This window comes from Pelmatolapia mariae, linkage group LG12, assembly GCF_036321145.2.
Source record: "Pelmatolapia mariae isolate MD_Pm_ZW linkage group LG12, Pm_UMD_F_2, whole genome shotgun sequence".
NCBI classification, from domain to species: domain Eukaryota; kingdom Metazoa; phylum Chordata; class Actinopteri; order Cichliformes; family Cichlidae; genus Pelmatolapia; species Pelmatolapia mariae.
In genome coordinates, this window is record NC_086237.1 from 16,437,139 (window position 1) to 16,451,367 (window position 14,229).

The 14,229-nt window shown below is 41.3% G+C and overlaps 1 protein-coding gene across 2 annotated transcripts; it reads left to right on the forward strand.

Moving 5' to 3' along the window:
* Window positions 1-739: 739 nt before the first annotated feature.
* kdm2ba (lysine (K)-specific demethylase 2Ba) lies at window positions 740-13,672 on the forward strand. 2 transcript variants are annotated; one of them, XM_063489762.1, is made up of 10 exons: window positions 740-848; window positions 4,220-4,444; window positions 4,582-4,725; window positions 5,632-5,718; window positions 6,071-6,361; window positions 8,135-8,949; window positions 9,122-9,285; window positions 9,376-9,537; window positions 9,949-10,167; window positions 11,989-13,672. In XM_063489762.1, exons 1-10 carry the CDS (start codon window positions 795-797, stop codon window positions 12,168-12,170), a joined length of 2,343 nt encoding a protein of 780 aa, XP_063345832.1. In that variant the 5' UTR covers window positions 740-794; the 3' UTR covers window positions 12,171-13,672. The 2 variants fall into 2 exon arrangements, with proteins under 2 accessions (XP_063345832.1, XP_063345833.1); XM_063489763.1 differs by having other exon boundaries at window positions 6,080-6,361.
* Window positions 13,673-14,229: the final 557 nt, after the last annotated feature.

The following is a 14,229-nucleotide window of genomic DNA, read 5'->3' on the forward strand; positions in this document are numbered from 1 at the left end:
ATACTTCACGTTGTGTTGAATCTGCTGTCAGGTAGGCTAAATCAGATAAGAAAGAAAGTTCTTGACTGTGAAATCAAAGTGCTGTTTTTCACTTTTAGTTTAAGAGTGTTTACATCTAGCTACATTAGGTGAACTTTATACACTGTACATTCATGGCTGTATAGTTGGGAATTTTTTTTAAAGTTTCAATTATTAAAAGTAAACACATTATCACATTATCAACATTTGATAACAAACGCCTGCATAAACTCACTGAGTGTTTTTGAAGTTTAATGCTATTTGTAAACTGCTAAGCCCTTAAGGATTAAAAGGTTAAACGCATTAAATAAACCTTTGAAGAATTTGCTCTGCCACTGAGTCATACAGCCCATAGACTGCCTACAAACGCCAAGACAAAAGCAAAGACGGACGAGTGTGGGAGGGAGACATCTTATTTTACCTGCTTATCTTTACTTCCTGTTTCATCGACGTTGCGTTAACATGCCACGTTAATTACACTTAGCCGATTTTATTGTCATATGAACAGGGTGTTAATACAATAACGAACCATCCCTGAAACCTGTATATTTGTTAAATTTCTGTACAATCCTCTGATCCTCTGCGTTTACGTTTCTTTCCAATACATTTTTAATTATAGTTGTGCCGTTTACGTTTTTTTACGTCAGTTTTGATATTTCCTATGGTTCGTGAATGCAGCCTGCAGAAGCTGCCTGTGTGTGTTTGGTGTGAAGGAGGGGGACGAACTTAGCTTGTTCAGCCATGTTAGTTTTCTCAAACGATGAGAGAGAGGAGACATGGCCTTGTCACTGAGCGGAGACGATGAGGAATATGATTCAGAATCTGAGCAGGTATTTTAATTTCGTGAACTCTACTTTGCTCTGTATGCTTCTCGATTAAAAAAAGGTTTTTGACGGTTTTTCCTTTTCGTCAGTTACTTCAGGTGAATGTTTGTATCCGCTTTTCCTCTCTCTATGTAGGTTAGTCGGGTTGAAAGGAGAAGGTGTGTTTTAAACCTTATTCTTCGGTCAGCCAGGTAATAGCGAATAAACACAAAGCTAAATATTTGTACACATTTAAAGGAACTGGAGTTCCTCCTTTTTGTGTTCCGTGACCGTCTAAAAACACACCGTGTCCTCGCCTCCTAGACACCATCTATCTTGTTAGCCACAACCGACCCATTTTTGTACTGACCACCTCTTAATAGCGAGCAGCCTCATCCAGTGAGGTTACAGATCCGCGGCTGTGACCACAACCTCGTTATCATCCACTACCTTAACGGTGAAGGCCATCAGACTTTATGCTGGCCAACTTATGATTTTCTCGTGCACTTTGGTTAACCTGCTATATCGAAACTGTTTTTCATGTGATTGATTTCCTCTCACTTCCAAAACTTGTCCCACAACTCTGCGCCTTTAAGAAAGCTTTAGTCAAAAACGTTGAGGAAGCAGGGACAGAGAAAGGGGGTGGGGGTGGGGAGAGGGTAACAATGAAGTGCCTCTACTTCTGTTACTTAGTAGTCTAGTGGCCCCAAACTGGGCAAATGGGTTTGATTTTTAACAGAAATGTCTCCATTTTAAACTCTGCATAAAGCCTTAATGTGACTCACAGGGGCGAACTTCTCATGAGTGGCATGGAGTGCATGCTCATTTGAGGTCAGCAGCATGAATACTTTTCTCACAGGGCTCATTAGATATTGCACAAGTCTCCAGCACACAGTTGGCATGTACAGTTCAAGAGAAATAGGAGAAGTGCTGATGTAAGCGCCAGACCCCTGCTCTTACACAATGTTTATATCCACAACACCCACAAGCAGTGCAGCATCAAAGATCATATTTTGAAGTCTTCTGTTGTGACATATTATAGGGAGAGCAGCACATGTTATTTGTGCTAATTGAGTGCGGGCAGCAGATGAAGGCAAACGTGAGTTTCACTCGCTGACATCCACGCTGATGCTGAGTCAGAAGATTGTGTCACAGCAATATGGGCCATGTTTTTATTTGCAGGGCTCAGCAGCCAATCCTTAGTGTCTGTGCAGAGACAGTGGATCTGTAGCGTAGTGGTTTACACATTTGGCTACTAAGTGATCACGGGAGGAGATACATCTGGGATAAAAAATCAGCCAAATAAAACATGTGGAGACCTGGAGGAATGGAGGGAATGGAGGACATGTCAGTTTTTTGTTGTGGTTTTAAATTTTGCATGGACTTTATTTTCTCAGAGACTCTGCCTTACTTTAGATATGCTATGTGAGACAAAGTCATGTGAGATAAGGTTAGGGAAATGGTGAGGTATCAGCCACACCTGCAGCAACAGCACCTGTGCTTTCTTCTGTGTTTCTTTCTCATATTTCCGTATTAGTCAGATGGATTAATGGAAAGCTTGGCACCATGAAAATAAGCTTTGCTTGGTTTGATCATTTAGCCTGGTTTTGCATAGATGCTCTGTCAGCAGCAGCAGCAGCAGGCAAAGAACTTCTTGAGCTGACAGCAACACAACAGAAGAATCTCTGTTATGTAAAGGGATAGATCTAACAACGCGTTCCAAAATCCTCCTGGGGGAAAACGCTCCAAAGAGCAGTTTCTGTTAAACAAGAAGAAACATGTTGTCACATTGTTATTAACAATTTGCCGTGAAGCTTCTTTAGCACATATTTAGGGCTGGTTTCTCCACTCCTTCCAGTGAATATCATTCAGAAAGCAAGAGTGACATTATCGTTCGCCTGGAACATCTTGTTTTACCTGTCTGCAATGCCTCAGTATCATCTTCCACATAAGACAACCGCAGAGGCTTGAATGATCTTAATTTATTGTAATTTGGTGTTTTATACAAATGAATGGAGTAATAATTGGTCAAAGAGCTGAAATGAGCCGTTGTGCGTGGGCCGTGTGTGATTTCAGTAATAGAATAAGAATAGATGACATCAGGAAAGTGCTCAGAGCACAAATCATAGCTCCACTCTGAGCTTATTTTTATCCATCTCTCTGTTTTTTATTCAAACAGTTGCCATCAGAGAGGCAAATGTGTTGCCTAGGTAACCTCTCCTCCTGTGTGATTTGTCTTATTTTCATAGTGCTTTATATTGCCCTGCCATGGCAACAGGGAAGAGAGTAAGAAGGAGATGTGAGAAAATCACAAAATGAATTAAGGTTTCAGGATTCAGTTAGATAATTGGTTGCTTAAATTTCAGTCTGATCATTAAATTACTGTTTTTATTTTTAGTCCACAGCATCACACAGTTGCTGCTTCCAGTGACTCAAATAAGAAGATTTGGAGTATGCTTTTGTCACAATTCTCAAGGTGACACCCTTAACCCTAAGCTTAACATGCACTGTGAGGACACAATTTCATTGACATGCCTACATTATGGGTACAGTTCAGTTTATATAGCGCCAAATCGCAACAGAAATTGCCTCAAGGTGCTTCATATCGTAAGGTAGAGACACTACCCTGACCACAGCTTTGTTTTTCTTTTTTTAATTGTTAACTTGATTTAGAGTGAGTACTAGTTAACCCAGTAGCCAAGAAGCAAATCATTTGTTTAATCAGTAACACAATAATTGTATATCAAAAGCCTACAAACACCACTTATGTGCTGTTAATTTTCAATCCAATAGGAATCCAGCACTTTTTAAAGCAAAAACATGCAAATATTCATTGATTCCAGTTTCTAAAATGTGAGAACTTAATCCTTTTGCTTGAAATGGTAATCTGAATACCTTATTTTTTGGGTTATTTTGACAGATCGTGATCAAGCTAGAGGGGAAAATTTACAATTTTCAGATATTTTGTTGACAAAATAATTACTTCAGGAAATATTGAGGGAAATTAATTGATGAAAATTAATATTAATTGCTGCTTAAGTATAAACTGTTTCCACATGGCTCTGTTTGCTGAAGGATAGTAAAATCCCAAGTTCAAGGTGGAACTAAACTAAATTCCTTGTTTAGTTAAGGAATTTTTTAGTAGCTGGGTCATATGACTTGTAATTAAGCAGCAGCAAGAATAGCCTATAAATAAATACATAATGCATGCATCACAGTTTGATGTCAGTGCCAGTTTGATGGGATTCCTTGTGCTGATTACTGTTATTTCAGCCGTTTGGTCTGATATCTGTTCACCTGTTAGCTTGCTTAAAGGTCCTGTGTCCATGTTCTCAATGACAGAGAGTCTCTTCATTTTGAGTTATCACCTGACGTCTCTTACGTTTTTTGCCTTCCAGCAGCGGGCAGCTAACCGGCCCAAACCCAAGATGGGGACGTCGTCAGCTGTTAAGCTGCCGTCCAACCGCAGCTCCTCCGGAGCCCGCCGCAGGAGGACACGCTGCAGAAAGTGCGAGGCGTGCTTGCGGTCTGAATGCGGGGAGTGTCACTTCTGTAAGGACATGAAGAAGTTTGGTGGACCAGGGCGCATGAAGCAGTCCTGCATCATGAGACAGTGCATTGCGGTGAGTCAGTAGCAAAAGAGCTTTAGAGCCAGAATTATCCATGAAGACATGTAACACTGTCAGCTTTGTTTTTAGAAAGCATTCACTGCTTAATACACTTTATTTCTGCTTGTTTTTTCTTTTTTCGCTCCATGCAGCCCGTGTTGCCCCACACAGCAGTGTGTGTAGTGTGCAAAGAAGCCGGGAAGGAGGACACACTGGAGGATGAGGAGGACAAGTTTAACTTTATGCTGATGGAGTGCTCCATCTGCAATGAGATCGTCCATCCCAACTGCCTGAAGGTACAGAAGGGCGCCTACGTTGGGAACAGCTGAACAACTCCACCTCATCATTACAGTCATTGTGACGGTGACTCACAGTGTTGCAGTAATGTGCCAGGATTCTCAGATCATTGTAACATGACAGGAGTGACTCAGGCAGTTGAATCGTAGTCAAAGGAGATAATTGGGTAGAAATGTTGATGTTTACGTAACGCTAAAAAAAACTTTGTTTGTGATGTGGATCTCAATATTTTACGGCTCCGACATGACACCATCACGCTGAGGGTTTCACTGAACACACGCTTAAGAAGCTTAAGAGGTCAGGATTTTAAAAACAAACTCTCAGATTAAAAAAGAAACTGTATTAGATCATGACCAAAAAGGGCAACACACAGCACACACCCTGTTTGTAACCTGTTATGCGAAAACACAATTTGCTATTTGCATATGTTTGGTCAAACCAGTTTTTGAAGCATGGTCTGCATGTTTGTTTTGCATGCAAGAGCTAAGAATTTTTAATGCCATCAGCTAACTTCATAAAAAGAGTAGAAAACAAACAAACAAAACACAAAAAAGAGGCTGTGTCTTTGTGCCTCGTTGTTACAGGTTTTTCTAGCTGTTTTATTGTGTTGTTGCAGAATATATTTGGAACCTCATACAGCAGTTTAGATTTGTAACAGCATATTTAGGCCGAGTTGAGATCTTTAACTGTTTATACTTCCCTTTTCTGAGTAATCCATGAAGCAAGAGTTGGCATGTTTAACAGCGAATGAGGTTAAACTGTGCTGACCTGCCTAACAAGTACGCGTCACAACAGCCACTTTCACTTCCCTTGCCTTGTTTGCATTAAACACACTGAACACAGGACTGAGCGAGAGCTGGCAGTTCAAGTTGAAATCCGACTCATTTGGCTGTTGTTTTTATCAGGTGTGCGACGCTTCGGGGGTGGTGAATGATGAACTCCCTAACTGCTGGGAATGTCCTAAATGCAACCATGCTGGAAAGAGTGGAAAAGTGAGTACAAATATGTGTGTGTCACGGTTTTTATGTCAAGTTTCAGCTCATCAAGTGTGTTTTGGAAACAAAACAACAAATTAGCATTACAGAGTTTTTGGTGCTGTTGTTGCTTTCATTATTTCAATATTCGGTTAAAGCGTGTGTTGATCAACTTGCCACTTCCTGTTTATACTTTTGTCATCTTTCACATGTGGCAGTGAAGCAGGAAACCTCTGACTGCTGTGTCTTTTATGTTCTCGGTCACATTGATTTCGTTTATTAAACCATAGGAGCACTTTTAGGAACAGCGGCTTTTTCTTGTCAATATAGGCTAAAGGTATAAAGTTGTCTCGCAATTATTGTCCCTTTGGCATTGAAGCAAAAAAGGGGCCCAGGGTTCAAGTATGCCTCCAACCTCCCTGGCTCTTTGCTGAGGGAACAGAAGCCTGTGACAAAGGAGGAAGGGGATGCTTCTTCAGCAATTAAGAGGAGGTCAGACAAAGAGGAGACACCCAGGTACCGACCCGAGGAGTCTCTCAGCCGCCAGCCGCCGGTGCTCTCACCCAGCAACCTGCCACGGCCCCGGCCCGAGGACAAACTGAGGAAAAAGAGGAAGCTGTTTGATGATGATGAGGAAGATGATCTCAGTGTGAGGAAAAAGGTTTGTATAATAATGTACAGTGTGTAAATGGAGCAGTATTTTGGGGGAATAATTGTACATGCAGGGCTCTAGAGTGCGACCAAATTGGTCACAAATGCGACCAAATTTTTCAATGGTGCGACTCAAGAAAATCCTAGTTCGCACAGGTGCGACCAGCTGTTCGAGTAAAAAAAAAAAAATAAATAAATAAAAAGGTCTCCGTGTGGTCAACAACAGACACACATTATGCCACTATCATGGTCTAAATCAATCAGACATAGTCAGGGGCGGGACTTCTCTGATTGGCCGTGGTCCAGATATTCTTGTGGTCCTTCGTGTGTACGTTTGAAAGTGCAGGTGGATAGGATTCCACACAAAGACGTAAACACAGAGCGCGGACCCGACACATCAGAATCAGCTTTCTGTTTCTTGGCTTTCTTACCCGACAGCACTTACACGGGCCACCCCATTGTGGCTGAAAGCCGACAGCTCACTGATTCTGATGTGTCGGCGGGTCCGCGCTGTGTTTACGTCTTTTTTTTGTGCTAGATTCTGAGCTGCAGGTTTTGTCTCTCTCCAACCAAAATTCACTGAACCAGCAACAAAAGAAGATCCAAACTACGATTCACATTTGATGAATGTCGTCATTAATTCCCTCTGACTTTTGCTGTATTGCTTCCACCACGATAAAATCACACTTCATGCACAGCTTTCTCTCTCTGTGTACTTCAAGAATAGTTTCCCATCTCAAATCTCTGTTTTCGCCATTATTCATTCGCTTAATTACCCACCAGTCTACCGCTGTTTACAGCGCTATCGGACGCTCTTTTTTTTTTAATGACCTCAGACAAGAGAGGGCAGCAATTTCTGCTGTTCAATACTGAAGAAATTTAAACTTTTTAAAATTATGCAAAATTGCAGAATATTTTTAAGATTATCTGCTATAAAACGGCAGGCCAGGAAAATCTCCTTCATGTTTTTCTGTTTTTTATCCTCAGTTACTTTAACACAAAGGCATCTGCTGTGATGCTCACACCTCTGATGAAGTCTCACATGTATCAGTACTGATAAATGATCAGAATTATAATATTTCTGACTGTCTGAGGCAAAATTGAATTGAATCCAATCGGGACCTTGTAAATCTGAATCGAAAGGATTGTAGAAATCAGTGAAGATACCCAGCCCTAGTGAGTAGCCTAGGCCTGACAGAAGTGGATGTAGCTGTGGGTAATAAGATGTAAAAAGAACTATTGATAACTTTTTTGTTAAGTTAAGGCCTGATCCGTCTGAAATTCATAGCCAGTGCTCTGACAAGGAGCCATCATTCTCTGAACGCTGAAAAAGCACAGTGTATCCAGAAAACACATTATGTGCTGCGATAAATGCACTGCCCAAGTGTCCCCTCTCCCCACTGCCTTTCAGCAGCAGGCAGCAGCAAACAGGTCGTCAGAGGAGGCCGATGTGATGATTAATTTTAACATTGTCTACAATGTTACCAAAGAGAGCCAAAGCGCTTTAAGCACAAGCACTTTTTCAGTAACTTATCTTTCTTGTAGAACTGTGCTCCAAATAAAGTACCTTGTGTTGACAAGATTGTTAGTTAATCATTTCCAAATCAATATTGTCTGTATGGACAGCAGCAATTTCCCCCCCAAAAAAGTGCACATGTAAAACTGCAGTGTTAAGTAATGTGGTTGAAAAATTTGGGTGCACCTAACTTTTAGGTGCATCAGTGCAAACGTGGCAAAAAGATAGTCTAGAGCCCTGACATGTGGTTTTGTTTTGTTTCTCCAGGAAAAGTCAGATGATCCTTATTTTTCCAAACTTCTTCAACAAATCAAGAGAGAAGAGGATGATGAAGATGCTGAAGAAGAGGATGAAGAAGGAAGGGAGCCTCATTTCCAGAGCGGTGTAGAGAGGAAAGGGCGCTCTGGAGACCCTGAAGATGATGGGGATTACAGGGACTCAAAGAGCGACCTTTTGAATCCCAGCCTTAGAACACCCGTTGGAGACAGTGACCAGTCTCACTGTAGCTCTCCACAGGCCGGCCCCAGCAGTGAGGGCGGGAGCGAGACCCAGGAAAAAGGCCCGCGTCCAAAGGCTCGGCGTAAGCGGCGTTTACCTAACAGAGAGCTGAGTCGGGAACTGAGCAAAGCACTTACCCAGGAAATCCAGAAGACCGAAGACTGCATGGCCAATGAGAACCGGCAACCACTGAAGGCTGAACCAGAGACGGAAAACGAGGAACCCAAGAAGCTGTTCCGCAACGGCAATGAGCTCGGGGATCAGAGGGCCCACCTCAAGACCAAAGAGATGAATGGGAACTCCTGGGAGCTGCGTCACTTCTACCCAAGTCAGATCACTCCGCTGGGCTTCAACAGGAGCACTCCGACAACCCGGCCGGTTCCTCCGCGCTCTCCACCTAAGTGTGTCCAAATGGAGCGGCACGTTATTCGGCCCCCTCCCATAAGCCCGCCTCCCGACAGACTGCCTCTAAAAGATGGAAAAGCACACATCATCCAGCGAGAGCTCTGGATGAAGATATTCCGCTATCTCACACACCAGGAGCTGTGTGTGTGCATGAGAGTGTGCAAGACATGGAACAGATGGTAAATGCACAGCACAATCTCAACAGTGATTTAAAATATATTTCTGATGTTTACAGTTAGTGCAAAAGAGAAAAAACCCTCTGAAATGTGGAGGAGCAATTACAGTTTGGTTTAGGGTGTTCTGCCTTGACACAAAGACCTGACATTCAACACAAATCTTTATTTCTGCTAGGTGTTGTGACAAGAGACTCTGGACAAAGATAGATCTGAACCGCTGCACCTCAATCACCCCACTCATGCTAAGTGGGATTATCCGCCGACAGCCAGTCTCCCTGGACCTCAGCTGGACCAACATTTCCAAGAAACAATTAAGCTGGCTTATTAACAGATTGCCAGGTACTTAACTATAAGGGATTTTTGATCTAAGGTTACAGAACACCCCCCCCCCCCCAAATCAGTGTTTTAAAGTGCCGCTATATGTTTTAGGTCTGCGAGTGTTAAGGCTGTCGGGGTGCTCCTGGGCTGCTGTGTCTGCACTCTGCACCTCCAGCTGCCCTCTGCTGCGCACTCTCGATGTGCAGTGGGTGGAGGGACTCAAAGATGCACAGATGAGGGACCTCCTCTCCCCTCCCACAGATAACAGACCAGGTAAAGCACAACCACTATCATAAATGTGCCCTTTTCTCGTGCCTGCCATGCTGTTATGCATAAATGACACTCAAAGTTAAGTTTTAACAGCTGCAACATAAACACCGTTACTAATCATTTCACATTAACTTGTGTAAGTGTTAATGTTAAAACTCTTAGGTACTCAGTTACACATTACTAACTATTTTATAGAGCAACTCTTGGAGTGGGAGGCTTTTCAGTAGCTGGAAAGGTTATTGCTCTCATTCCAAACCCCAGAATAGATTTTTCCAGGAGGAGCTGCTTTAGATTTACGTTTTCAAACTGAAACACAAGCGTGAACTTGAATGTCAGAGACTTTTATAATCTTGAGGTGTTGATCAAATTTAAAATTGTTCTGTGTTACTTTTTATTTGACCAACTAACTAACAGGCCAGCTGGATAACCGCTGCAAATTGCGGAACGTGGAGGAACTGAGGCTAGCGGGGCTGGACATCACCGACACGTCTTTACGCCTCATAAGTCGACAGATGCCTTTGCTCTCCAGGCTGGACCTTAGCTACTGCAACCATATCAATGACCAGTCAGTCAACCTGCTGACAGCAGCAGGGACCACAACCAGAGATTCCCTCACAGAAATCAACCTCTCAGGTGAGATGTTGAATCAGAGCGTGCAGTCATGGGAATATACAGGCATCAGGCTTTTTCATTTTTTTTGTTTTTTTTTTCAGCAGGCTTGCATACAAGTTCAGCTGGGTGGCTGAATTCAAATAAATGGCACACTTCCTGTCCTTTAAATAACCTGATGGTCAGTCTAAAGTCATACTTCCATATAATAACACAGAAAGCACCTCTGTTAGGACAAAATAGAACTTGTCATAAGACGAGCTGGTTGTGTCGATGCACGAGGATACAATGATTGATATTTTTATTGAGACTGGGTGTGTCTGTTTCCAGTGTCTCAAGTGTTTATATTGTTTGTGTTGGTGTCTCTTTTGGGTGCCAAAGTAAAAACAAACAAACATTGAAACTAATAAAACAAAACTGAAACAAGCAAACCAACTCTGTAAAATAAACTGCAGTCAAAATAAATGTTTAAAATTATATAGAAATTTTAAAAAGTAATGGAAAATACAAGACTATAACAACTCTTGTGTTAACCACAGAGGAAGGAGGTGAAGTAGGGGGTTTTGCTAAAGCATCAATATTAGCCACTAAATTATTTAAATGCTGTGGGTTGTGCTTGATTGTTCCAGGAAATTATATACTTGGACTTGAGATGAATAAATAGATTAGTATACTTAGCATTGGTTGGTTTACTTCCTTTAAGATGCTGCTTTTAGCATTTCAGCTACTGTGCACTTAGCTTGTGTTTTTTTGGTTTGAATTAGCAACAGTACTCAGAATTACAATTATCTTTGTCATTGTGTAAAATGTAAAAAATAAGACAAAATGCAATGCTTTGCAAATATTGTAAGCACATATTTTATTCATAACAGAACATAGATGACATCTCAAATGTTTAAAGTGAGAAAATGTTACAATTTTAAGAAAAATATTAGCTTGTTTTGAATCTGATGGCAACAAAATGTCTCAAAAACACTAGGACATGTACTTGGCATTGTTGTGGTGGGAGCATATGTTGTTCTAAAAGCTGTATATAGTTTTCAGCATTGATGGTGCCTTTCCAGATGTGCAAGCTGCCAGTTCCATAGGCACTAAAGCCCCCCATACCGTCACAGATGGTAGTAAGCTGTATGACAAGCCATCTCCTCTTTAGTCCAGATGATCAGGTGTACATGGTTTTAAAAAATAATTTGACATTTTGATTTTTCTGACCAGAGATCAGTTTTGCTCTCAATGACAGAATCATGCCTGTTTTTAGTGCTGTACCGCCTGAGGGCCAGGAGATAACAGGCATCCAATATTGACTGTTGATCTTGCCTGCTGTGACGAGATTTCTCCAGAATTGTGAGGGCAGTGTTTTGTAAATTTGTGAACCTAAGCTGGTCTTCACTTCTGAGGAACTCTAAGTTCCTCTTTAAGATTCACTTTTAATAACCAGACATTACTGGCCTGTTGCCAATTAACCTAATTAGTTTAAAATATTCCTTCAGCTGCTTCTTCTTAGTACCACTTACTGTTTTGGCCTTTTGTTGCCTCCATCCCAATGTTTGAGTTTTTGTGAGACATGCTGCTGCCATCAAATTAAAAATGAGCTAATATTTTTCTTAAAATTGCACATTTTCTCAGTTTTTGTGTACTGTTTGCGCAAGATCTGCAGATCATTGCTTTCTGCTTTTATTTACATTTTAGTCCCAGCTTTATCAAAGTCCCCGGTTTTCATTTATAGCAATAAAGCCCAGTTTTTGAACGCCAGATGTGATTAGTCTGGAGACGTATACATTTTTAAATTAGCAGGACTGACAGTTTTCTGTTCTTCTAACCCTTTTTCCCTGCCTCATTTTTCAGTGTGTAACAGAGTAACGGACCATTCCTTAAACTTCTTCAAGCGCTGCGGAAGCATCTGTCAGATAGACCTTCGCTTCTGCAAGCAGGTGACCAAGGCAGCCTGTGAAAGGTTCATCGCAGAGATGTCTGTGAGTGTACCGTTTAAACTGAAAGAGGACAAATTGCTGCAGAAGATAAGCTAGTTCCCAACAGGGCAAAAAATAAAAGGACTTCAAAGATGGTCTTTGCACTTAATGGAACAACTGGTCCTGTGATAAGTCTCTGAATCACTGTCAGTAAACTGAAGTGAAAGATGGAGGTTGACTGGATGGAAGCCTTGGAGTCTAATGTCAGGAGGTGACAAACATTCACTGGACGTGTTAAGAAGAGATGGCATGCATGTGTTTCTGTTGAGACTGTACTTTTATAAAGACCTGCTTGTAATTGACTCCTGGGTTATTTTTATTCCTTAAATATTTGAAAAACAGTATTTTTATAGCAGCAACATTTCATGAGTTTACAGTGTCTCAGGAACTATTATCACAGAGAGACTGTACCGTGAACTGAAAATGATCTCCTTCAGTTTGCCCTCTTGTAACAGTCTGCGTGCCAAAATGTACATTTGAATTTAACATCACTTCAGTATCAGAGAAATAAAATAGCATGTACAATATATCTGATCATAAAAATATTTAGAATGTCTTTTTGATGATGATAAAAAAACAAAGATAAACAAATTTCATATTCTGTTACACCCTCATGCCTTCAGTTACATTAATACTTTAAACTGTGGAGTGTTTTTGCTTTATGGGGTTTTCAACAATATTTCAATATTAATTTATTGATATTTTTTTTATTACAGTTTGTATTTATTCAGTAAGTTGACATAGGTGTATCACATAGCTGGGTCAAATAATGAGTACAAGTAATTTATCAGGGTGATTTAAGCCTGTTGCAGCTCCCAGCGGGTGAAGTTCAGCACCCAAAAGTTAGTAACAGGAAGCTGACTGTCCCAGCAACTGTGAAACTGACTTTGTGATAATACAGTAATCCCCACACATCTGTTTTCACCTGGTTCTGGTTTATATAATCTGCTAACGCTGACCTTTGCAAATAACTCATTTGCATAGTTTTGAACCTATACTCCCTACAGTAGGTGTTGTATTTTGGTTGTTGTGCTGTAATTGATCACCTCAGGTGAATGTGATGTTTATATTTGTAAATCCAAAAATGATGTGCTAATATGCATTAAAAGAATTTCATTTGTACCATTAAAGCGAGGCTTTGCGCTTTTCTCTCTTTTTTCCATATTCTCACAGGGCTAATAGAGGCTAATAGATGTTACCTAATTTTGGCTTACTGAGTTGACGAAAGCGTGATTAGGGTAATGACTGTCAGTTTTTGTACATTTGGTACAAGCCTGTAGTTTGCACTGTTGCCTCACAGCAAGAAGGTCCTGGGTTTGAATCCACCATCTGTTCGTGGCCTTTCTCCAGCTTTCTTCCACAGTCCAAAGACATGCAGTTAGTGGAGTTAGGTTCATTGGTGCTTCTAAATCAGCGGTCCCCAACCTTTTTTGCGCCACGGACCGGCTTATGCCCGACAATATTTTCACGGACCGGCCTTTAAGGTGTCGCGGATAAATACAACAAAATAAAACTAGTACCGGTACCGAAAAAAAGAAGATTTATTCATAACACACGTGAAAAGACCCAGGAAAACCGAGTTAACGATAAAAACGATAACAAAATAACGCTGAAAACCGATAAAAACCCTGAAAACCATACATTTCACACCTGAGCCTCAACTCTCGCGGCCCAGTACCAAACGACTCACGGACCGGTACCAGTCCGAGGCCCGGGGGTTGGGGACCGCTGTTCTAAATGACCCATAAGTGTGAATGAATACCTGCCTCACTGTTAGTCGTGTGAAAGACTGGCAACCTGTCCAGTGTGTACCCCACCGCTCACCCTATGACATCTGGCGTAGGATCCAGCCCCCTCATGACAGATGGATGGATGACTTGCAAAAAAATTACTGTAAAGTATGTAAACTGGAAAAAACAAAACAAAGATTAAAGGTCCTAAATCTCAGCTTGGGTTAGGTACAAGCTCCATAACACATATATACTCAGTGTATTTAGGGATATAGACATAATCAAGCTGAGCATGTCTGAAGGAGAATTAAGTGACTTTGACCGTGGCATGGTTGTTATTGCCAGATGGTCCGGTTAGTATGTTGCAGAAACTGTTGATTTGCTGG